Source organism: Bufo bufo, chromosome 2 (genome assembly GCF_905171765.1).
Source record: "Bufo bufo chromosome 2, aBufBuf1.1, whole genome shotgun sequence".
In the NCBI taxonomy this organism is placed as follows: domain Eukaryota; kingdom Metazoa; phylum Chordata; class Amphibia; order Anura; family Bufonidae; genus Bufo; species Bufo bufo.
The window spans coordinates 472002623-472024293 of NC_053390.1; the positions used below are offsets into that span (position 1 = coordinate 472002623).

Consider the following 21671-nt stretch of genomic DNA (forward strand, 5'->3'; position numbering starts at 1 on the left):
AAGTAGATTCATGTCTAGGTGTAGAAAGATGGACACGTGTTATAGACTGAGTAGCTGCTACAGGCAGAGCAGAGTGGGGGGCATGTCCAGCCTGTAAATCATCTCTGTGCAGTGCAGCCAGGATTGTGTATCAATAAAGTTATGTATTCAAGAAAACAAGATGGGGAGAAAGTAAACAGATCTGCCAGGATAATGTGATGTATTCCAGGGGAAAAGGAAAGCTCAGACATAAAAAAAAAAAACTGGTATTGGAGGCATATGTATGCATGGAGAGGTGTGTTAGGAGCACATAAAAAGAATTTAGATTTTTTGATTTTGGGATCGGACAACCTCTTTTAAATGTAAAAAATAAAATAAAAAAAGTAGACCTATTAGGTATCGCCGCGTCCGTAACAACCTGCTCTATAAAAATACCACATGACCGAACACCTCAGATGAACACTGTAAAAAATATAAAATAAAAATGGTGTCAAAAAAGCAGTGTTTTGACACCGTACATCACAAAAGTGTAATAGCAAGCGATCATAAAGTCATATGCACCCCCAAAATAGTGCCAATTAAACTGTCATCACATCCCGCAAAAATTATATCCTACCTAAGACTATCGCCCAAAAAATTAACTATGGCTAAACTATGGAGACACTAAAACCATTATATATATATATATATATATATATATATATATATATATATATTTTACATTTCAAAAATATTATTGTGAAAAACTTAAATTAAAATATATACATATTGGGTATCGCCACGTCCGTAAAAACCTGCTGTATTAAAATATCACATGACCTAACCCCTCAGGTGAACAGCAGTAAAAAAAAAAATATATATTAGTTTTTTGTCACCTTACATCACAAAAAGTGTAATACCAAGCGATCAAAAAGTCATATGCACTCAAAAATAGTCATCTCATACCGAAAAAAATAAGCCCCAACATAAGACAGTTGCCCCCCCAAAAAAAACTAAAAAACTATGGCTTTCAGAATATAGACACTTTTTTTTTCTCAAAAATGCTTTATGTAAAACTGAAACAAACAACCAAAAAAAGTAGTCCTATTTGATATTGTCGCGTCTGTAACAACCTGCTCTATAAAAATAACCTGTTAGATGAACATTGTAAATAACAAAAAATAAAAACTGTGCCAAAACAATAATTTTTGTTGCCTTGCCTCAGAAAAAGTGTAATATAGAGCAACCAAAAATCATATGTACCCTAAAATAGTACCAACAAAACTGCCACATTATCCCATAGTTTCCAAAATGGGATAATTTTTGGGGAGTTTGTACTATAGGGATGCATCAGGGGGTCTTCAAATGTGGCATGGCAACTTAATATTATCCCAGTGAAATCTGCTTTCCAAAAACCATATGGCGTTCCTTTCCTTCTGCGCCCTGCCATGTGCCTGTACAGCAGTTTACGGCAACATATGGGGTGTTTCTGTAAACTACAGAATCGGGGCAATAAATATTGAGTTTTGTTTGGCTGTTAACCCTTGGTTTGTTACTAGAAAAAATAGATTAAAATGGAAAATCTGCCAAAAAGTGAAATTCTGAAATTTCATCTACATTTTCCTTTTAATTCCTGTGGAACACCTAAAGAAAGTTTGTAAAATCAGTTTTGAATACCTTGAGGGGTGTAGTTTCTAAAATGGCATTTATGGGTGGTTTCTATTATGTAAGCTTCACCAAAGTGACTTCAGACCTGAACAGGTCCTTCCTTTTTAAAAAAGTGTTTTTTGAAATTTTCTGAAAAATTTAAAGATTTGCTTCTAAACTTATAAGCCTTCTAACGTCCCAAAACAAGAAAATGTGATTTGCAAAATTATCCAAATATGAAGTAGACATATGCTAAATGTGAAGTAATAGCTATTTTAGGAGGTATCACTATCTGTTTTAAAATCTGAGAAATTGAAATTTAGAAATTTAGCACATATAAATAAAAATGAAATATTTTGACTGAAATTTACCACTGTCATGAAGTACAATATGTGACGAGAAAACAATCTCAGAATGGCTTGGACTACGGCGCAGAGATACCATGACGTCAGAATAGTGCAGTGAATATAAAGTAGTAGGCGGTGCTGGGCTCCGGATTGATGGGCGGTGCTGGGCTCCGGATCGATGGGCGGTGCTGGGCTCCAGGAGATCGTGGGACAACTTCTTGGGCTCCTGACAGAGGTGATTGACATATGAATAAGATAAATTTTTATAAGAATATAAGGCACACAGGTCATAAACAGAGGGATGATTGGAAACACTGCATTAAGACTTTCACACTAGCGTTTAAGTTATTTCGGTATTGCGTTCCGTCAATACTGGAAAAAAACGCTTCAGTTTTGTCCCCATTCATTTCCAATGAACTGAACAGAGTGGAATGTATTCCGTTCCATTTACTTGCGTTCCCAGACTGGAGAGCAAATCGCAACATGCTGCGGTTTGCTTTCCATCCTGGGATGCGGAGCAAAACCGATCCAGCATGACCCCTAATGCAAGCCAATGGGGACAGATCAGTTTTCTCTGACACAATAAAAACCGGATACGTCCCCCATTGACTTTCAATGGAGTTCATGACTGATTTTCCTTGGCAATGTTAAAGATAATACAATCTGTTCCGTTCATAATGGATGCAGGTGGTTTTATCAGTAACGGAAGCGTTTTTGCTGAACTCTGCTGGATCCAGCAAAAACGCTAGTGTGAAAGTAGCCTTAGACAAAATCTTAATCTCTTCACGCATAGTCACGTATATTGCCGCATCCTCACGTGCATGCACATGATGTGATTGGGCAGGCAGGAATTGAATTGAAACTGGGATCAATCCCATAAAAGGTCAAGTCCCACAGTGGGACAAATTCCAAATATTTTTTTATTTTAAACAAAAGACATATTAGGTATCGCCGTGTCCGTAACTACTTGCTCTATAAAAATGTCACGTAATCTACCACCTCAGGTGAACGTCTCAAAAAATAAAAAATAAATTAAAAACTGTGACAAATGCTTTTTTTTGTCACCATCACAAAAAGTGTAATTCCAAGCGATCAAAAAGTCCTACACACCCCAAAATGGTACCAAACAGTCACCTCATCCCGCAATAAATGAGCCCCTTCAAAAGACAATCGCCCAAAAGGTAAAAAAATATGGCTTTCAGAAAGTGGCGACACTAAAACATGATCCCCCTCCCTTCAAAAATGCTTTTATAGTGTAAAACTGAAATAAATTTTAAAAATGACATATAGGTATTGCTACGTTTGTAACAACCAGCTCTCTAAAAATATCACATGACCTAACCCCTCAGATGAACACCTTATAAAAATAAATGGTCCCAAAAATGCTATTTTTGGTCAACTTCCATCACAAAAATTTTGATTTCAAGCGATCAAAAAGACATATGTACCCCGATTATAGTACCAATCAAACAGTCATCTCTTCCTGCGAAAAATGAGCCCTTACATAAGACAATCGCCCAAACGATAAAAAAAAAATATTGCTTTGAGAAAATTGAGACTCTAAAACATGATTTTTTTTTTCCTTCAAAAATGCTTTTATAGTGTAAAACTGGAATCTAAAAAAAGACCTATTGGGTATCTCCACATCCACAATGACCTGCTCTATAAAAATATTATATTATATGACTTACCCCCTAAAGTTAGAAAAATGTAGGATAAGCAGCACTACAGGCCCCACTTGGGGATAGTATACCAGTAGTAAAAAGATAATGAAAAGTGGTGCCCGCTGATTGAGATCTTGGCTAGGGGTCCCGTCAAAGAGCAAATATGTAGAAATCCGCAGCACTCGTCAGTTGAATGAGCAAAATCTGGTTACTGGATGACTTTTGGATCGCTTGGTATTCCACTTTGTGTGAAAGGTGACAAAAAATGCCATTTTATTTGCAGTAAATATATATATATTTTTTTTATGGTGTTAACTTTAGGGGGTAAATATGTAGAAATCCGCAGCACTTGTCAGTTGAATGAACGAAATCCGGTTACTTTATTTGTACCAGCAGCATACAGACAGCGACATTTCGACCATCTCTGGTCTTTCTCAAGCAATGAAATTTCATTGCTTGAGAAAGACCAGAGATGGTCGAAACGTCTGTCTGTATGCTGCTGGTACAAATAAAGTAACCGGATTTCGTTCATTCAACTGACAAGTGCTGCGGATTTCTACATATTTACCCCCTAAAGTTAACACCATAAAAAAAAAAAAAAAAAAAATACGGCATTTTTTGTCACCTTTCACAAAAAGTAGAATACCAAGCGATCCAAAAGTCATATGCAACTCAAAATAGTACCAATCAAACCATTATCTCTTCCTGCAAAAGTGATGAAAAAAAATCATATGTACCCAAAAATGGTACCTTTTTAAAAACGTCAACTCTTTCCACAAAAAATGAGCCACTACACAAGACGATCAGCAGAAAAATAAAAAATAAATTGCTTTCAGAAAATGGTGACACAAAAACACATGATTTTTATTTCACAAATTCTTTTATTCTATAAAACTGAAGTAAAAAAAATTGATATATTAGGTATTGCTATGTCCGTAATTACCTGCTCTATAGAAATATCACATGATCTTCCCCCTCAGTTGAACCCTGTTAAAAAAAGAAAAATAATAACACAAAAACTGTGGCAAAATAGCCATTTTATGGTCCCCTTGCGCCTAAAAAATTGTTATATTGAATGATCAAAAAATCATATGTACCCAATAATGGTACCAATGAAAATGTCAGCTCGTCCTGTAAAAAAAGAGCCCCTGTTCGAGACGATCGGAGAAAAATAAAAGAAATGTAGCTTTCAGAAAATGAAGACACAAACATTTTTTTTTTTTTCAAAAATGCTTTTATTATGTAAAACTGAAACAAAACAAAAAAATACACATATTTGTATTGTCGTGTTCGTATCAACCTGCTCTATAGAAACAATACATGATCTATCCTGTCAGGGGAACTCCGTAAAAAAGAAACTGTGCCACAACAGGGCCACTTTTTGGGAGTTTCTACTTTAGGGGTGCATCAAGGGGTCTTCAAATGTGACATGGTAACTTAAATTTATCCCACATGACGCTCCTTTCCTTCTGCACCTTGCCATGTGCCCAGACAGCAGTTGCCACATATGAGGTGTTATTGTAAACTGCATAATCAGGGTAATAAATATTGAGTTTTCTTTGGCTGTTAACCCTTGTTGTGTTACAGGGAAAAATAGATTAAAATGAAAATTTCACCTCCATTTTCCTTTCAAAGTTTGTAAAATCAGTTTTGAATAACTTGAAGGGTGTAGTTTATAAAATTGGGTAATTTATGGGTGGTTTCTACTATGTAAGGCCCACAAAGTGACTTCATAACTGAACTGTTCCTTAAGAAGTGGGTTTTGGAAATTTTCTTACAAATTTTTAGAATTGCTTTTAAAATTCCAAGCCTGAAAAATAAAATGACATTTTCAAAGTGATGCCAACATGAAGTAGACATCTGGGAAATTTACAGTAACAACTATTGTATGAGGTATCGCAATCTGCTTTAAAAGCAAATTTCAAAAATTGTGAATTTTTCTAAATTTTCTGTAAATTTGGGAGTTTTTTTTATAAATAATGGTGAAACCTGTTGACTCAAATTACCACTAACATGAAGTACAATATGTCATGAGAAAAAAGTCTCAATCGCTTGGATAAGTAAAAGCGTTCCAAAGTTATTACCACATAAAGTGAAACATGTCAGATTTGCAAAATGTGGCTTGGTCCTTATGGTGAAAACTGGCTTGGCGTTAAAGGGGTTGTCCGAGTTATTTTTTTGTTCTTTCTATGTTCCTAACTAAGCAAATGTAACAGCTTTCTAATTAACTCACTTTATCTGCAGTGGCTGGTTTCTCAGATTTCACTGAGGGTCACATGACCTGTGATGTCGGCTTCTCTCTCTGCTCTGATAAAGGTCGTTCACAAGCCTGTAAATGAGACGTCACTGTGCTGGCCACGCCCCCTTTCGCTGCCGTCTGCTCTCTCTTCTAAGATTCTTAACCCCTTCAGCTGCACATACTGGCTAGCTGCAGCAGGCAGTGAGGAGACAATTCTGGGCACAGGATCTGACAGACTAGAGAGAGCATTGCACAAGAAGGTAGGGGGAAGATCCTGTGTGTATTAGCAGTGTCATTATACAGGTGGGACTTGTATCCACTCCCTTAGCAGCTGTATCCACTCCAGCTCTTGTATCCACTCCCTTAGCAGTGCAGGGGGAGGGGCAGAGATTGTTTTTATTGCATGTAAACAAAGGGCCAGGGAAATGAGGAAATATATATAATTTTTTTTTGCATAAAACTTGCTTAGCTCAGTTCTATATTGCTGCCCATCAGATTTTCAGTGCTATATTTTATTTTTTTCATAACTCAGACAACCCCTTTAAAAGTAAATGACATTAATGCGCTTATAAAAATGTGTAGAAATCTGGGTCTTACTTCCTTCTGAGATTCACGTCCCCACCTATCCTTTGGTTGAACTTGATGGACTTATCTTTTTTTTCAACCGTATTAACTATGTAACTATGTTGAACAGTTCTAAATAATCAAACTTTTACTCATGCATTTATCATTTTTTGTCTAGAAAATTTTGTAGAAAAAAAGTGTGCTTCAGTCTACTTTAGATTTTATGTATGGGGCTTAGTGTTTTTCTTTTATATTAAATGGCTTTTCCGAGTTTTTTTTTACTGATGACATATCCTCAGGATATATCAGTATCTGATTGGTGGAGCTCCAACACCCAGGACCCCCGCTGATCAGCTGTTCTGAGAAGTCAGCGGTGCTCCTGTGAGCCGTGGCCATCTCTCAGCTTTTTCTAGGTCATGTCACGTTCATCATTTACGTGGCCTATGAACGGCTCAGCCCTATTCAAGTGAATGGGGCTGAGTTGCGATACCAAGCACAACCGCTATACTATGTATGGGGCTGTGCTTGGTGAGCTGTGAGAAGGCAGCAGTGCTCACAGGAGTTCTGCTGACTTCTCAAAACAGCTCATCGGCAAGGGTCCTGGGTGTTGGGCCCTCACCGATCAAATACTCATGACCTATTTTAAGCTAGGGATGCCCATCCTGCGGCCCTCCAGCTGTTGCAAAACTACAACTCCCAACATGCCCTAATAGCTCTAGGGCCTTAGGTTGGGCATTCCTGTTTTTTAGTTTGTGTATTTATTTATTTTAAATAAATGAAGAAAAAAAAGTGTTTGCATATAGTAACATAGTACATAAGTCCGAAAAAACACATTCGTCCTCGGCCTGTTATCCTGCAAGTTGATCCAGAGGAAGGCAAAAAAAAACTGTGAGGTAGAAGCCAATTTTCCCCACTTTAGGGGAATAAAAAATTCCTTCCCGACTCCAATCAGGCAATCCGAATAACTCCCTGGATCAATGACCCCTCTCTAGTAGCTATAGTCTGTAATATTATTACGCTCCAGAAATACATCCATTCTCTTGAATTCCTTAATTGTACTCACAATCACACCTCCTCAGGCAGAGAGTTCCATAGTCTCATTGCTCTTACCGTAAAGAATCCTTTTCTATGTTTGTGTACAAACCTTCTTTCCTCCAGACGCAGAGGATGTCCCCTCGTCACAGTCCTGGGGATAAATAGATGATGGAATAGATCTCTGTACTGACCCCTGATATATTTATACATATTAATTAGATCGCCCCTCAATCGTCTTTTTTCTAAAGTGAATAACCCTAATTTTGATAATCTTTCAGGGTACTGTAGTTACCCCATTCCAGTTATTACTTTAGTTGCCCTCCTCTGGACCCTCTCCAGCTCTGCTATGTCTGCCTTGTTTACAGGAGCCCAGAACTGTACACAGTACTCCATGTGTGGTCTGACTAGAGATTTGTAAAGTGGTAGGAATATGTTCTCATCGCGGGCATCTATGCCCCTTTTGATGCAACCCATTATCTTATTGGCCTTGGAAGCAGCTGCCTGACACAGTTTTTTGCAGCTTAGTTTGCTGTTTATTAAAATTCCTAGATCCTTTTCCATGTCAGTGTTACCGAGTGTTTTACAATTTAGTATGTACGGGTGACTTGCATTATTCCTTCCCATGTGCATAACTTTACATTTGTCAGTGTTAAACCTCATCTGCCACTTATCTGCCCACGCCTCCAATCTATCCAGATCCCTCTGTAGTAGTATACTGTCCTCTTCAGTGTTAATTACGTTACACAGTTTAGTGTCATCTGCGAAAAATTTATACTTTACTATGCAAGTTTTCTACAAGATCATTAATAAATATATTGAAGAGAATAGGGCCCAATACTGACCCCTGAGGTACCCCACTAGTGACAGTGACCCAATCAGAATGTGTACTGTTAATAACCACCCTCTGTTTTCTATCATTGAGACAGTTACTTACCCACATACAGATGTCTTCTCCCATATTTCATGCAGAACCCCCCAAAAAAACTCCACCCCACTATGCAAAATATAGCGAAAACAAGAAAGTAAAATTTTTTATGAATAGGGGTGGGGTCTATGTAGTCTGCTATGCTATTGCTATTACTAGTAACTACAGTCCTGATCAAAAGTTTTAAGACCACTTGAAAAATGACAAAAAATCATATTTAGCATGGCTGGATCTTAATAAGGTTCCAAGTAGAGCTTCAACATGCAACAAGAAGAAATGGGAGTGAGACAAAACATTTTTTGAGCATTCAATTTAATGAAAACAACGAATAAACTGAAACAGGCTGTTTTTCTGCTGATCAAAAGTTTAGGACCACACCTCCAAAAAAAAAACTAAACCACCCCAAAACAGAAATCCAACTTCCAAACATGAACTTAGTAATGAGTAGCTCCGCCGTTATTGTTTATCACTTCCAAAATTCGTTTCGGCATGCGTCTCCATGAGGTGAGTGGGAACATTTTTGTAAACTTCCCTTGTTGTCCATTTTTGTAAACTTCCCTTGCCATCCATCCCCAAAGGTACTCAATTAGATTTAGATCAGGGGAACACGCAGGATGGTCCAAAAGAGTGATGTTATTCTCCTGGAAGAAGTCCCTTGTCCTGCGGGCATTGTGTACTGTAGCGTTGTCCTGTTGAAAAACCCAGTCGTTACCACACAGACGAGGGCCCTCAGTCATGAGAAATGCTCTCTGCAACATCTGGACATAGCCAGCGGCCGTTTGACGCCCCTGCACTACCTGAAGCTCCATTGTTCCACTGAAGGAAAAAGCACCCCAGACCATTATGTCGCCCCATCCACTGTGGCGCGTAGAAAACATCTCAGGTGGGATCTGCTTGTCATGCCAGTAACGTTGGAAACCATCAGGACCATGAAGGTAAAAAAAAATTCTCATCAGAGAATAAAACTTTCTTCCACCTTTGAATGTCCCATGTTTGGTGCTCTCTTGCAAAGTCCAAACGAGCAGTTCTGTGGCGTTCAAGGAGACTAGGTCTTTGAAGATGTTTTTTTTGTTTTTGAAGCCCTTCAGTCTCAGATGCCGTCTGATGGTTATGGGGCTGCAGTCAGCACCAGTAAGGGCCTTAATTTGGGTCGAGGATCGTCCAGTGTCTTGACGGACAGCCAATTGGATTCTCCGGCTCAGTGCTGATGAAATTTTTTGTGGTCTTCCACTTGACTTTTTTGTTCCATAACCCTCAGGATCATTTAAGAAATTCAAAATGACTGTCTTACTGCGTCCCACCTCAGCAGCGATGGCGCGCTGTGAGAGACCCTGCTTATGCAGTTCAACAACCCAACCACGTTCAAAAAGGGAGAGTTTTTTGCCTTTGCCTTCACAACGTGTGACTACCTGACAGAAAATGACAATGAATCCACATCTTTGCACAGATTTGGCCTTTTAAAGGCATGTGGTCCTAAACTTTTGATCAGCTGAAAAACAGCCTGTTTTAGTTTAATTTAAGTGAATGCTCAAAAAATGTTTTGTCTCACTCTCATTTTTTTCTTGTTGCATGTTGAAGCTCTACTTGGAACCTTGTTAAGATCCAACAATGCAAAATATGATTTTTTGCCGTTTTTCAAGTGGTCTTAAACTTTTGATCAGGACTGTATTACTTTTTAATTTTCTTATTGACTTAAACTTTTTATTAATTTTGTATGATTTTTTTTTAAAATTAATTTTCTTTGTTTTTATGTTTTATTTTAAAAAGTGAATTATCCCCATCCTGACAGTCAGTGCAGAAAGGGGTTAATTCACAGCCAGCATGCTCACTTAACTTTACAGCCAGCAGGAGGCGCTCTTACATCAAGAAAAGCACTTCCCGCCAGCTTTTACATTGTACACCAAGATGGATCCTTGTAGTAGGGTGTCACAAGGATGCCACACAGCGAGACCACTTCTGCTGGTCTCTGCAATACCTCACTGTGACTGCAGCTGTCTAATGACAGCACAGTCAAATCGATCTTCAGCGCCACGGGGAGCTGGCAGATCACGATATAACCCCAAATTTTAGACGTCGGGTTACAGATAAGAGCCTACCACCATGATGTATAAAGTTGTGCAGCAGTAGGCAAAAGGTTAATTTGGGGAAAGAGGGTGATTTTACTTCATTAAAAATATTTTTGCTTCATTATGCTTCCATGGAGTACGACCTCAAAGCCTTCAGTAGGCCCAAGGCTGCCACGTCAACTGAACGGCTCCCCCCAATCTCTGTGCAGCACTTCTGGGGAAAGACTTCTCAGATGCCTTGGTCTCAATGTATTTGCTTTTAAGTATTATAAAAGGAAATTTATGTTTTTAGATTGTCTTAGTCTGTAGTTTTATGTAAGGATGAGTGTGGTATTCATTTCACTGTATAAGCTGTACCCTTTTACAGGTGGAGCAAGTAAGTCAGCTTTCAGCTTTGGTGGAAGCACAGGTGGATTATCACAGGCAAGCAGTTCAAATAATGGAGGAGTTGTCGGAAAAGTTCAAGGCTAGCGTTCGTGAAGCTTCCTCACGGCCCAAAAGAGAAGTAAAGGTTAAAACACAGGAAAGTTATGACTACGGTGACACAGACCATTCCAATGGAGGCATTTCCTGTAACCCTCTAAACAAGGCACCAGGTAAGATTTTTAAGCTTCTCTCTCACCAAAGCTGTTTTGTATGGGGTTGACCAGGATTTGGGGAAAAAAGTACTCGCCCCTTAAATCTTGTGTAAGATTCATAATACAAAGCTTCCCTGTAGTGTATACCTAAATTCTGACAATACCAAAGAACACATGTTTAACTAATTTCATAATTTTACCACTCCCTACTAAGGCTGCCCCGCATCTAAACCCAGATCAGACAGCTCTTTTAAAGAAGCACACCCACAAAATAAGTTATTCTCTGACCTGTTATACGGGTAGATTATAGTGAAGGTACCGTATTTTTCGCCCTATAAGACGCACCGGCCCATAAGACGCACCTAGGTTTTTGGGGAGGAAAATAAGAAAAAAATATGTTTTAACCAAAAGGTGTGCTTTTGGTGGGTTTGGAACTAATGGTGGTCTGTGGATGGCACCATTACTGGGGATCTGTGAAGGACACTGTTATGGGGGGGGGGGGGATCTGTGGATGACTGACACGGTTATGGGGGGGGGATCTGTGGATGACGGACACGGTTATGGGGGGGATCTGTGGATGACGGACACGGTTATGGGGGGGATCTGTGGATGACGGACACTGTTATGGGGGGGGAATCTGTGGATGACGGACACGGTTATGGGGGGGGGGGATCTGTGGATGACGGACACTGTTTTATATATGTGCCATCCACAGACCCCCCCCAGCCCATAACAGTGCCATCCACAGACCCCCCCAGCCCATAACAGTGCCATCCACAGACCCCCCCAGCCCATAACAGTGCCATCCACAGACCCCCCCAGCCCATAACAGTGCCATCCACAGACCCCCCCCCAGCCCATAACAGTGCCATCCACAGACCCCCCCCAGCCCATAACAGTGCCATCCACAGACCCCCCCCCAGCCCATAACAGTGCCATCCACAGACCCCCCCCCCCCCCCCAGCCCATAACAGTGCCATCCACAGACCCCCCCAAGCCCATAACAGTGCCATCCACATACCCCCCCAGCCCATAACTGTGCCAATTTCCTCTGAGTAAATTTATAAAAACAATACTTTTATTAATATTAAAGGCTATGTGGGGCTGGGGTAGAACAGCAAAAAATGAGTGGCTAGTAGTATTGTGTGTTTATTGTACATTCTGCGTGACACAAATCTATTAATGCCTGAGTATGACAGCCATGCAGGGTTTTTTAGTTTTTTTCCACATAGGACTATGGCTTCCCTTCATGTCTGTGTATACAGACCAGATCTCCAGGCCACCCCACAACTGAAATGTTGTGTTGAACCAAGATGTAATGACCAAAAACAGACCAATTGACCCAGGAAAACCCCAACAAAGTGCACATCCACAAATGTAAAAACATGTAATTTTATTAGACCATAAAGACACACAAACTGATTAAAAATTTTATACAATAGTCAAAGCGCTGGTATAAAATAAAACCAGACAAACAGCTCTCACTGAAGTCCAAATGTAAGGACAGAATGTAACCAGTCCAGGTTAAACAATAGAAAATAGTGCCAAAAAAACTGAAAGGTCAGATGACCATCTGCAATACAATAATTATGATGTGGCATAAAGACACCTAATACCTGTATAATGTACAGCAAGTAAACATGGACCTACATAAATGGGCTTGGGGCAGACAAGTAGTGCCCCACACTTATCGCCGGTAGCGTCCGGCTTCCTTAGGGGTAGCTGCTTGTGTGTCCCAGAGTACTTTATATCTCCTAATAATTATCAAATAATAGTAATTAATCAATGATTAACATAAATCACCTGAAAAGAAACTGGAGAACGCGCACCCGACATGCCTCCGGTGTCGCACAAAACACACTGCACTTGCGCCGGCAGTCACTGTAGATAGATGTGACGAGTCATGTGATGATCGAGTCACTTGACACAAGGAAGTGCCTCCCCTGAAAGTGGAACGCACAATACGTTCCACAGATGGTGCGATCACCCAGGAGACTGGATAGTGCCGCAATGTCTGCAAGTCTAAGAAGAAAAGAAAGACGGTGGCACCAAGCACAAACGCACTGCCATCAAGACATGAGACATGTGTTGCAATGTTGGCATATATAAGTAACTATCTTTGCATACAATAGCAAAACAAGGGAAACATATGAATGAATACATATAAATGAATAAAAATATATTATTATTCTCCTATGAAGTTACAATGATAAAACTTTCAGAATGTGTGTGTATACAAGTACATTTTTACAAAAAGTGCAACTCCATAAATGCAATAAATAAATATAACTGTACATAACTAATTATATTGGATCACACAACGATGATTAACATATCCTGTAATAAAAAATTTTTTAAAAAGGAAAAATTAATATACGATAATCCCAAAATGTAAGAAAGATCAAGACCTGATTAGTTAGAATAATAAAATGAATTATAACCATGATTTATTGGCCAATAAATACTGTCAAAATAACTCTGTTCATAACTATCATATCCATATATAGGGCATAATAATATCACCCAAATATCGCAATAATAACACCAGTCCCTAATGTGGTTTGCACTGCGCAAGAGTGTGTGACACCAGAGGCATGACAGAAGAGGAGAAAAAACTAACAAAAAAAAAAACCTGTTAAAGTGATCTATAATAAATCTCTTACCTTAGTTTGTATACTACAGAGCACATCGTAGAAGATCAAAGCATGGGACTAAATAAAAACATGATGCATAATGCATTTGATAGTGGCAAATAATATAGGGTTGTTGCGATACCAAAATTTTGATTCGATTTCGATACCATAAAGTATTTCGATACTCTATACCACGGGTGTCAAACACAAGGCCCGCGGGCCGAATCCGGCCCGCCAGACCTAGTCATGTGGCCCGCGCAGCGAGCGAGCTGGCGGCGGCGGCTGGGCACAGGGAGATGAGCGCTTCCATTTTGGAAGCGCTCATCTCCAGTCATCTGTATCGCCGTCCTCAGGACAGCGATACAGATGCCTGCCTGTGCTGCGGTAGGGGAGGGAGAGGCGTGTCCCTTTCCCTTCCTCTGATAGGCTGCAGGCACTAGGCCGGCAGCCTATCAGAGGCCGGCGCAGGCGGCGCGATGACGTCATCGCGCTGCCTGAGCCATACAGCGTGGGACACAGGCCAGAAGAGGCCTGCATCGCATCACTGACATGGAGGTAAGTATGTGTTTTTTTTTGTTTTTTTTATTATGTACAATACTTTTACTGGCGGGGGCTGTTATTACTGGCAAAGGGGGGGCTGTTATTACTGGCGGGGGCTGTTATTACTGGCAAAGGGGGGGCTGTTATTACTGGCAAAGGGGGGCTCTTATTACTGGGGGCTGTTATTACTGGCACAGAGGGGCTGTTATTACTGGCACAGAGGGGCTGTTATTACAGGGGGCTGTTTTTACTGGCACAGAGGGGCTCTTATTACTGGGGGCTGTTATTACTGGCACAGAGGGGCTGTTATTACTGGGGGCTGTTATTACTGGCACAGAGGGGCTGTTATTACTGGGGGCTGTTATTACTGGCACAGAGGGGCTGTTATTACTGGGGGCTGTTATTATTGACACAGAGGGGCTCTTATTACTGGGGGCTGTTATTACTGGCACAGAGGGGCTCTTATTACTGGGGGCTGTTATTACTGGCACAGAGGGGCTCTTATTACTGGGGGCTGTTATTACTGGCACAGAGGGGCTGTTATTACTGGGGGCTGTTATTACTGGCACAGAGGGGCTCTTATTACTGGGGGCTGTTATTACTGGCACAGAGGGGCTGTTATTACTGGGGGCTGTTATTACTGGCGGCTGTTATTACTGGCACAGAGGGGCTCTTATTACTGGCGGCTGTTATTACTGGCACAGAGGGGCTGTTATTACTAGGGGCTGTTATTACTGGCACAGAGGGGCTCTTATTACTGGGGGCTGTTATTACTGACACAGAGGGGCTCTTATTACTGGGGGCTGTTATTACTGGCACAGAGGGGCTCTTATTACTGGGGGCTGTTATTACTGACACAGAGGGGCTGTTATTACTGGGGGCTGTTATTACTGGCACAGAGGGGCTCTTATTACTGGGGGCTGTTATTACTGGCACAGAGGGGCTCTTATTACTGGAGGCTGTTATTACTGGCACAGAGGGGCTCTTATTACTGGGGGCTGTTATTACTGGCACAGAGGGGCTCTTATTACTGGGGGCTGTTATTACTGGCACAGAGGGGCTGTTATTACTGGCACAGAGGGGCTGTTATTACTGGCACAGAGGGGCTGTTATTACTGGCACAGAGGGGCTGTTATTACTGGCACAGAGGGGCTGTTATTACTGGCACAGAGGGGCTGTTATTACTGGCACAGAGGGGCTGTTATTACTGGGGGCTGTTATTACTGACACAGAGGGGCTCTTATTACTGGGGGCTGTTATTACTGGCACAGAGGGGCTCTTATTACTGGGGGCTGTTATTACTGGCACAGAGGGGCTCTTATTACTGGGGGCTGTTATTACTGGCACAGAGGGGCTCTTATTACTGGGGGCTGTTATTACTGGCACAGAGGGGCTCTTATTACTGGGGGCTGTTATTACTGGCACAGAGGGGCTGTTATTACTGGGGGCTGTTATTACTGGCACAGAGGGGCTGTTATTACTGGGGGCTGTTATTACTGACACAGAGGGGCTCTTATTACTGGGGGCTGTTATTACTGACACAGAGGGGCTGTTATTACTGACACAGAGGGGCTCTTATTACTGGGGGCGGTTATTACTGGCACAGAGGGGCTGTTATTACTGGGGGCTGTTATTACTGGGGGCTGTTATTACTGGCACAGGGGGGCTGCTATTACTGGCACAGGGGGGCTGCTATTACTGGCATAGGGGGCTATTATTACTGGCACAGGGGAGGGCTGTTAATACTGGCACATGATTGGGGGCACTATAGGGGCATCTACTGAGGCCACAAAGAAGGGGTATTTTATATGGGCTCTCTGTACAGTACAATTTTATACTGGGACACATGGTGGGTACTATGGGGAAGGGGGGAGAGGAGTACTATGAGGTCATCTACGGGGGACACTAAGAAGGGGTATTTTATACTTGCAAATTATGGGGGACACTGAGGGCATCTACTGGAGCATTTTATACTGGTACATTATGGCGGGCACTAGGAGGAAGGAGGGTGTGGAGCACTATGGGGTCATTTACTAGGGGCACTATATAGGGGTATTTTATACTGGCACATTATGGGGGCACTATGAGGACATTAGCTCAAATGGGGGCATTACAAGGGGGTATTTTTTACACTGTCACATTATAAGGAGAATTATTACTACTGGGGGGGGGGGCATTATGGTGGGCTTTATTACTCCCCCATGGTATGACCCCCTAGTAGCAGCACCAGCCTCTCCCTGCTCTGCTATCCCTCTGCACCTTCTCCAAATACTTATTATGAAATCTTTCTCATTAGGATAAAACACCTCATCAGCTCCGCCGAGCCCCCGGCCAAAGTGTGGAAGTGGCGTCTGAGATCCCCAAGGGCCAAGCCAAGTAACAGTACGTTTTCCGGCCCTTTGAGGGTGACCAAACTGCTGATGCGGCCCCCGATGAATTTGAGTTTGACACCCCTGCTCTATACCATTTACATACCGCGCAAAGAAAATAAAACGCCAAAAAAGCAGCATGCATTCCGCATTTTATGGAACGTCCGGCCCATAATCGAACAGTGCAGCACCTGAGGGGTTAACTGCCGCAAAGAAGTTGTGGAGTAATAGGGTTCCCTCTCAAGTGATTGCGTATCCAGCCCAATCCAACAACTTGTAGGCCTGTGGTGCTGCTTTGATGATAGTCCAGGAAATAGGCGGCTACAGAGGTCAGTGGCTTGTCCCCCTTGGTTCTGTCTTGACGTACCAAAGCAATGTTTGATAAATGTTGCTGAATTCTTGGCCAGTCTGGCCTACATATATTTTCCGACATTTGCAGATCAAGGCATAGATGACATTTCGAGTGCGACAATTGACATAATGTCTAAGACTGATTCTTCTGGAATCTTTAGGGTTAATAAAACTGTCAGAGGCAATCATGAATTGGCAGATATTACAATTGCCACAGGGATAAGTACCCTGTAATTTGGTACCTTTCATTAATTTTTGAATCGGTCTCTGGAAGTGGCTACGCACCAATTTATCACTTAAATTGGGAGCGCTTTATTTCCTGTCCTGCGAACGGAGAAGCCTGGAGCATGTGGCTCCCAGGGCCTTGAAGCAGAGATCACTTTAATAATGGAATGAAGCCAGGATCTGTGGGGAATTTTTGAGTCTAGTAAGCCTCTGGGGTTTAGTCTTCCATTGTGGGAATAGTTTAGTAGTCTGGGTATCTTTACTTTGCCTCTCTGTTTGGTTTTTGTATGGATGTCGCTGACATTGGGCCTTGTTTGGCGACTGCCTCTGAACCTTGTTGACTTGCAGGTTTTGGTCTGCTAACTCTTTGCTTAGCTTTAGGTTTCTTCCTGGCAGGGTCAAATTGGGAACTCAAAGTGGCCCTGAAAAAAACAGAAGTGGCACCCTGTTGTAGTCGTTGCCAAACTGGTAGAAGGTGTGGCCAAGCCAAGTAGGCAGGGTTTTTTTTTGTGGGGCAATCTGTAGTTTTTAATGATACAATATTGGAATATGCAGTTTTTAATCATTTTTCATTCAGTTTTTTGGGCAGATGCAGCAACAACAAAAAACTAGCAAATCCATGTTTTTTCCCCATTATGGATTCACCCTATGGAATGAGTTTTAATAGTACAGGCATTTGCATGACAATGATCTTTATTCTTTCAAAATGTTACAAATCCAGCTCACCTTGTATAGGAAGGAACAGGTTATCCAGGTAATGTGAAAAAAGGAAAATATCCGGCACTGGAATGATATTCAGTAAAAACGTCCTCTTTATTAAACGTAACACAAATCCAAATACAAACAGGACCTCGCATGAGGCGTTTGACGCGTTTCAGACAGATGTCCTTAGTTTTAAGTCGTAACCTGTTACGACTAAGGACATCTGTCCGAAACGCATCAACAACCACTTTGTTGACCTTTTGTTTTCTTCTGCTTTTCTTTATGGTTTCACTTTCCTCAGGAATAAGAACTTACAAGCTGTTGTCCCTCCTTGGGGTTTAACTCCTCTTCTGTCTGGTGCTGGCATAGGTGAAGGGAAAAATGATGTTTACATTTACATGTAATTTGATTTTACAGTACCCTTGACAGCACCCCTCTTGCTTGTAGTTATAGGAACTCTTTACCTTCACTTGAGGGTGGTAAAAAATATAAAAAAAACATTTTAAACCTGCATAGGTACTGCTCCTACTGATCTACTTTGGAATCCACTGAAGGATAAAGTGGGTATTACCTGTTAAATTGCTCTAAAGCTTCCCTGGTGCTGTCATGAGTTCTGTAAAATCAAATTACTGGTAAGTGTATCATTTTTAGCCCAATGACATGAACTGCCAACTTCATTGAGATCTTTTAGTTTCGCTTCTTAGATTCAAAATAGTTAGGCTACATGCACGCGACCGTTGTGTATTTTGCGGTCTGCAAATCGCAGATCCGCAAAACACATGTGGCGTCCGTGTGCGTTCCGCAATTTGCGGAACGGCATGGACAGCCTTTAATATAACTGCCTTTTCTTGTCCGCAAGGCGCAGACAAGAATAGGACAGGTTATATATTTTTATTTTTTTTGCGGACCACTGAAAGGAGCAACAGATGCGGACAGCACACAGAGTGCTGTCGCATCTTTTGCGGCCCCATTGAAGTGAATGGGTCCACATCCGAGCCGCCAAAGCTGCGGCTCGGATGTGGACCAAAAGAACGGCCGTGTGCCTGAGGCCTTAAATAAACACTACAGGCTAAACCACACTTGTATTCTGCCTAGTTCAGGACCTGAGGAGGCAGTGTATGAGACCATAATTATCTTTTTGGTGTACTTTGAATCCTTGAATCCCCTCAGTCCTTGCACCAGGCATAACATGTTGTATCTATTTTTCCTGGATTGTAGCCTTATGGATCTTGCACACAACCATATTTTTCTTTATTGTGCCGTTTGTTTTAAAACCTATGCAAATCATATTATGGTCACTATATCTTTACCTATGTTTTTCTTTTTATCCACTGTTGCTTATTGCGTCTTTCTTCTGTGTGATGTTATGTTGCTATTGCCTATATGTACAACTGTACTGTATCTGGGTGTCATGAAATGTAATATCTTGTCTGTAAACAAATTATTCCAATGTGTACATTTGGGCAGCTCTGGAGGCTGTCAATAATCATGTACTTCATTTATGAAGCGAGAACTCCATTTCTCCATATCCTACCATTTTCACTTTTTGTGTGTATCCTGTATTTAATATGCAAACTATTTTTGACACTGTACATAGCATAACACTGTTATGTTCTTAATGATTTTACCTTCATTTTTCATTTATTAGTCTCATCCTCTTTCCGCTCAGAGAAGCCCGCCAGAACACCTAGCAATCGCAGCTCCAGTAAGTGACAAGCTCTTGTCTTTATGTGCCTGATCTATAGGCAGACTGAACAAAAGATATCTGTCCAACTTTACCTTTTGTAATACTGATGTTTATCTTTATTGCCATTGTCTTTCCTTTCAGCACCACTGGACCAACCATGTTGTAAAGCTTTGTATGATTTTGACCCGGAAAATGATGGCGAGCTTGGCTTTCGTGAAGGTGATATTATCACGCTGACGAATCAGATTGATGAAAACTGGTATGAAGGAATGATCAACGGAATGTCTGGATTTTTCCCCCTCAACTACGTGGAGGTCCTGGTTCCATTACCTCAGTGAAGACTACATTATTCTATTGTTATAATCAGCTTTTCACTTAACAAAGGACCAAATTACTGAGTTGCTCATTACATAACTCCTTTGAGCCGGAACCACCCCCCCATTTTTGAACAACAGGAGTTGGTATTTCTTCAGTTGTATGGTGCATTAGCTTTGGAACACTAGGTATAACATAATTCCGTCCATATAACTTCTTTTATAACTGTCTTTATGGACAAGTCGGATAGATTTATTGCCCAACTCACAAAAACACTACAGTCTTTAGCACAGTACCTATCTTATCTCCAGAAATTAATTATGAACTTTTTTCATCTAACTGGCTTCAAAGAGACAAATATATACCCCAGTTATGTGAGGGAATAGTAGGTATCTTGTATTCTTTTATATTTTTAATCCGTTATTCTGAAAATAATTTATCCTGACTATATAAATACAAATGCATGTAACCTATATATGTTACTACTTGTATTGTTACAGTAAATATTCTTTTTTTTTCATATATAATCTTAAAATTTTTATCTTTTCTTAATAGCATAGGGTGATACCCTTTGGATATGAGTTAAATTCTTATATTAAAGAACATCACCATGGATGCTTTATCTTCTATGTAATAAGGGCTAACGCATACTTTTCATGTTTCTCATTTACTTGCAATAAATGCGCTCAATTGAACCCAAAATTAGATAATCAGTCGCAGTTTAGAATGTATTTTTTTCATGAAAATCTTGATCTTACTGCATTTAAATGTATCTGCAACTCCTTTTGATTATTTAAAAAAAAAAAAAAAAAGGGTCTCCGTCCCATAAAGCTTAACGGCTATGTACACCTTTGAGGTCAATTTTTTGAAATTATTGCATTGTACTTATTTTGAGCTAAAAATATTTTTTTCAATTGGTCTTTATTAAAGATATGACATCTAGAGTTCAGCGGACACCTGGATGTTCGGGTTCGACTGGTTCGGCCAAACTTTACAAAAAAGTTCAAGTTCGGGACCCGAACTTGACCCCGAACCCCATTGAAGTCATTGGGGACCCGAACTTTGGAGCACTAAAATGCCTCTAAAAAAGTCATGGAAAGGGCTGCTAAAGGCAGCAAATTGTGGTTAAGAGCATGGCAAGTGCTCTGCAAACAAATGTGGATAGGAAAATGACTTAAAATAACATAAAATACGTAAAAATAAAAAATAATAATCTTGATTCAGGAGTAGGAGATTGAGTGGAGGTAGCCAACGCTGGTTTTGTTTTTTATTTTATTTTAAATTTTTTGTTAAAATTTGGGTAGACCCCAAAACATTGGGAAATATAAAAAAATAAAACAAAGAGAGTGCGCTGGAGTACAACAAAGGCTGGGTGAGGCCAGTATACATGTCTATTCTGCACAAGGTACAGACAAGTCCTGTGGGATCCCTGCCTGGTTCATTTTAATGAATAAGAGCTTGTCCACATTGGCTGTGGACAGGCGGCTGCGCTTGTCTGTGATAACCCCCTCCTGCCGTGCTAAACAAATGTTCAGACAATACACTGGCTGCAGGGCAGGCCGGCACCAACAAGGTGTAAAGCGCAAGCTCAGGCCATGTGCCCAATTTGGAGATCCAGAATTTGAAGTGGGCAGACCCCATCAGTCAGTATGTATACGCGTGTGCACACATACTGCTCAACCATGTCGCACGTCCCCGTGATGGCCTTGATCCAATTGGATATCTTCTCTATCAACTTTCGATGTTCTTTTATGCGCCTACCATGGTGATCACTGGTAACGGGGAATCAGGGTTTCATGCCGGAGAGGGAGCGTGAGAAAGGGGTA

At 40.9% G+C, this 21671-nt stretch overlaps 1 protein-coding gene across 1 annotated transcript in view; it reads left to right on the plus strand.

Annotated features, from left to right (window-relative positions):
- The window catches only part of SH3GL1 (SH3 domain containing GRB2 like 1, endophilin A2), a 143090-nt gene extending 122527 nt beyond the window's left edge, over positions 1–20563 (plus strand). Inside the window, 3 exon segments of the mRNA XM_040417737.1 lie at positions 10813–11041; positions 19492–19548; positions 19672–20563. Coding sequence (XP_040273671.1) covers positions 10813–11041; positions 19492–19548; positions 19672–19868 — 483 coding nt within the window. The 3' untranslated portion in view covers positions 19869–20563.
- Positions 20564–21671: the final 1108 nt, after the last annotated feature.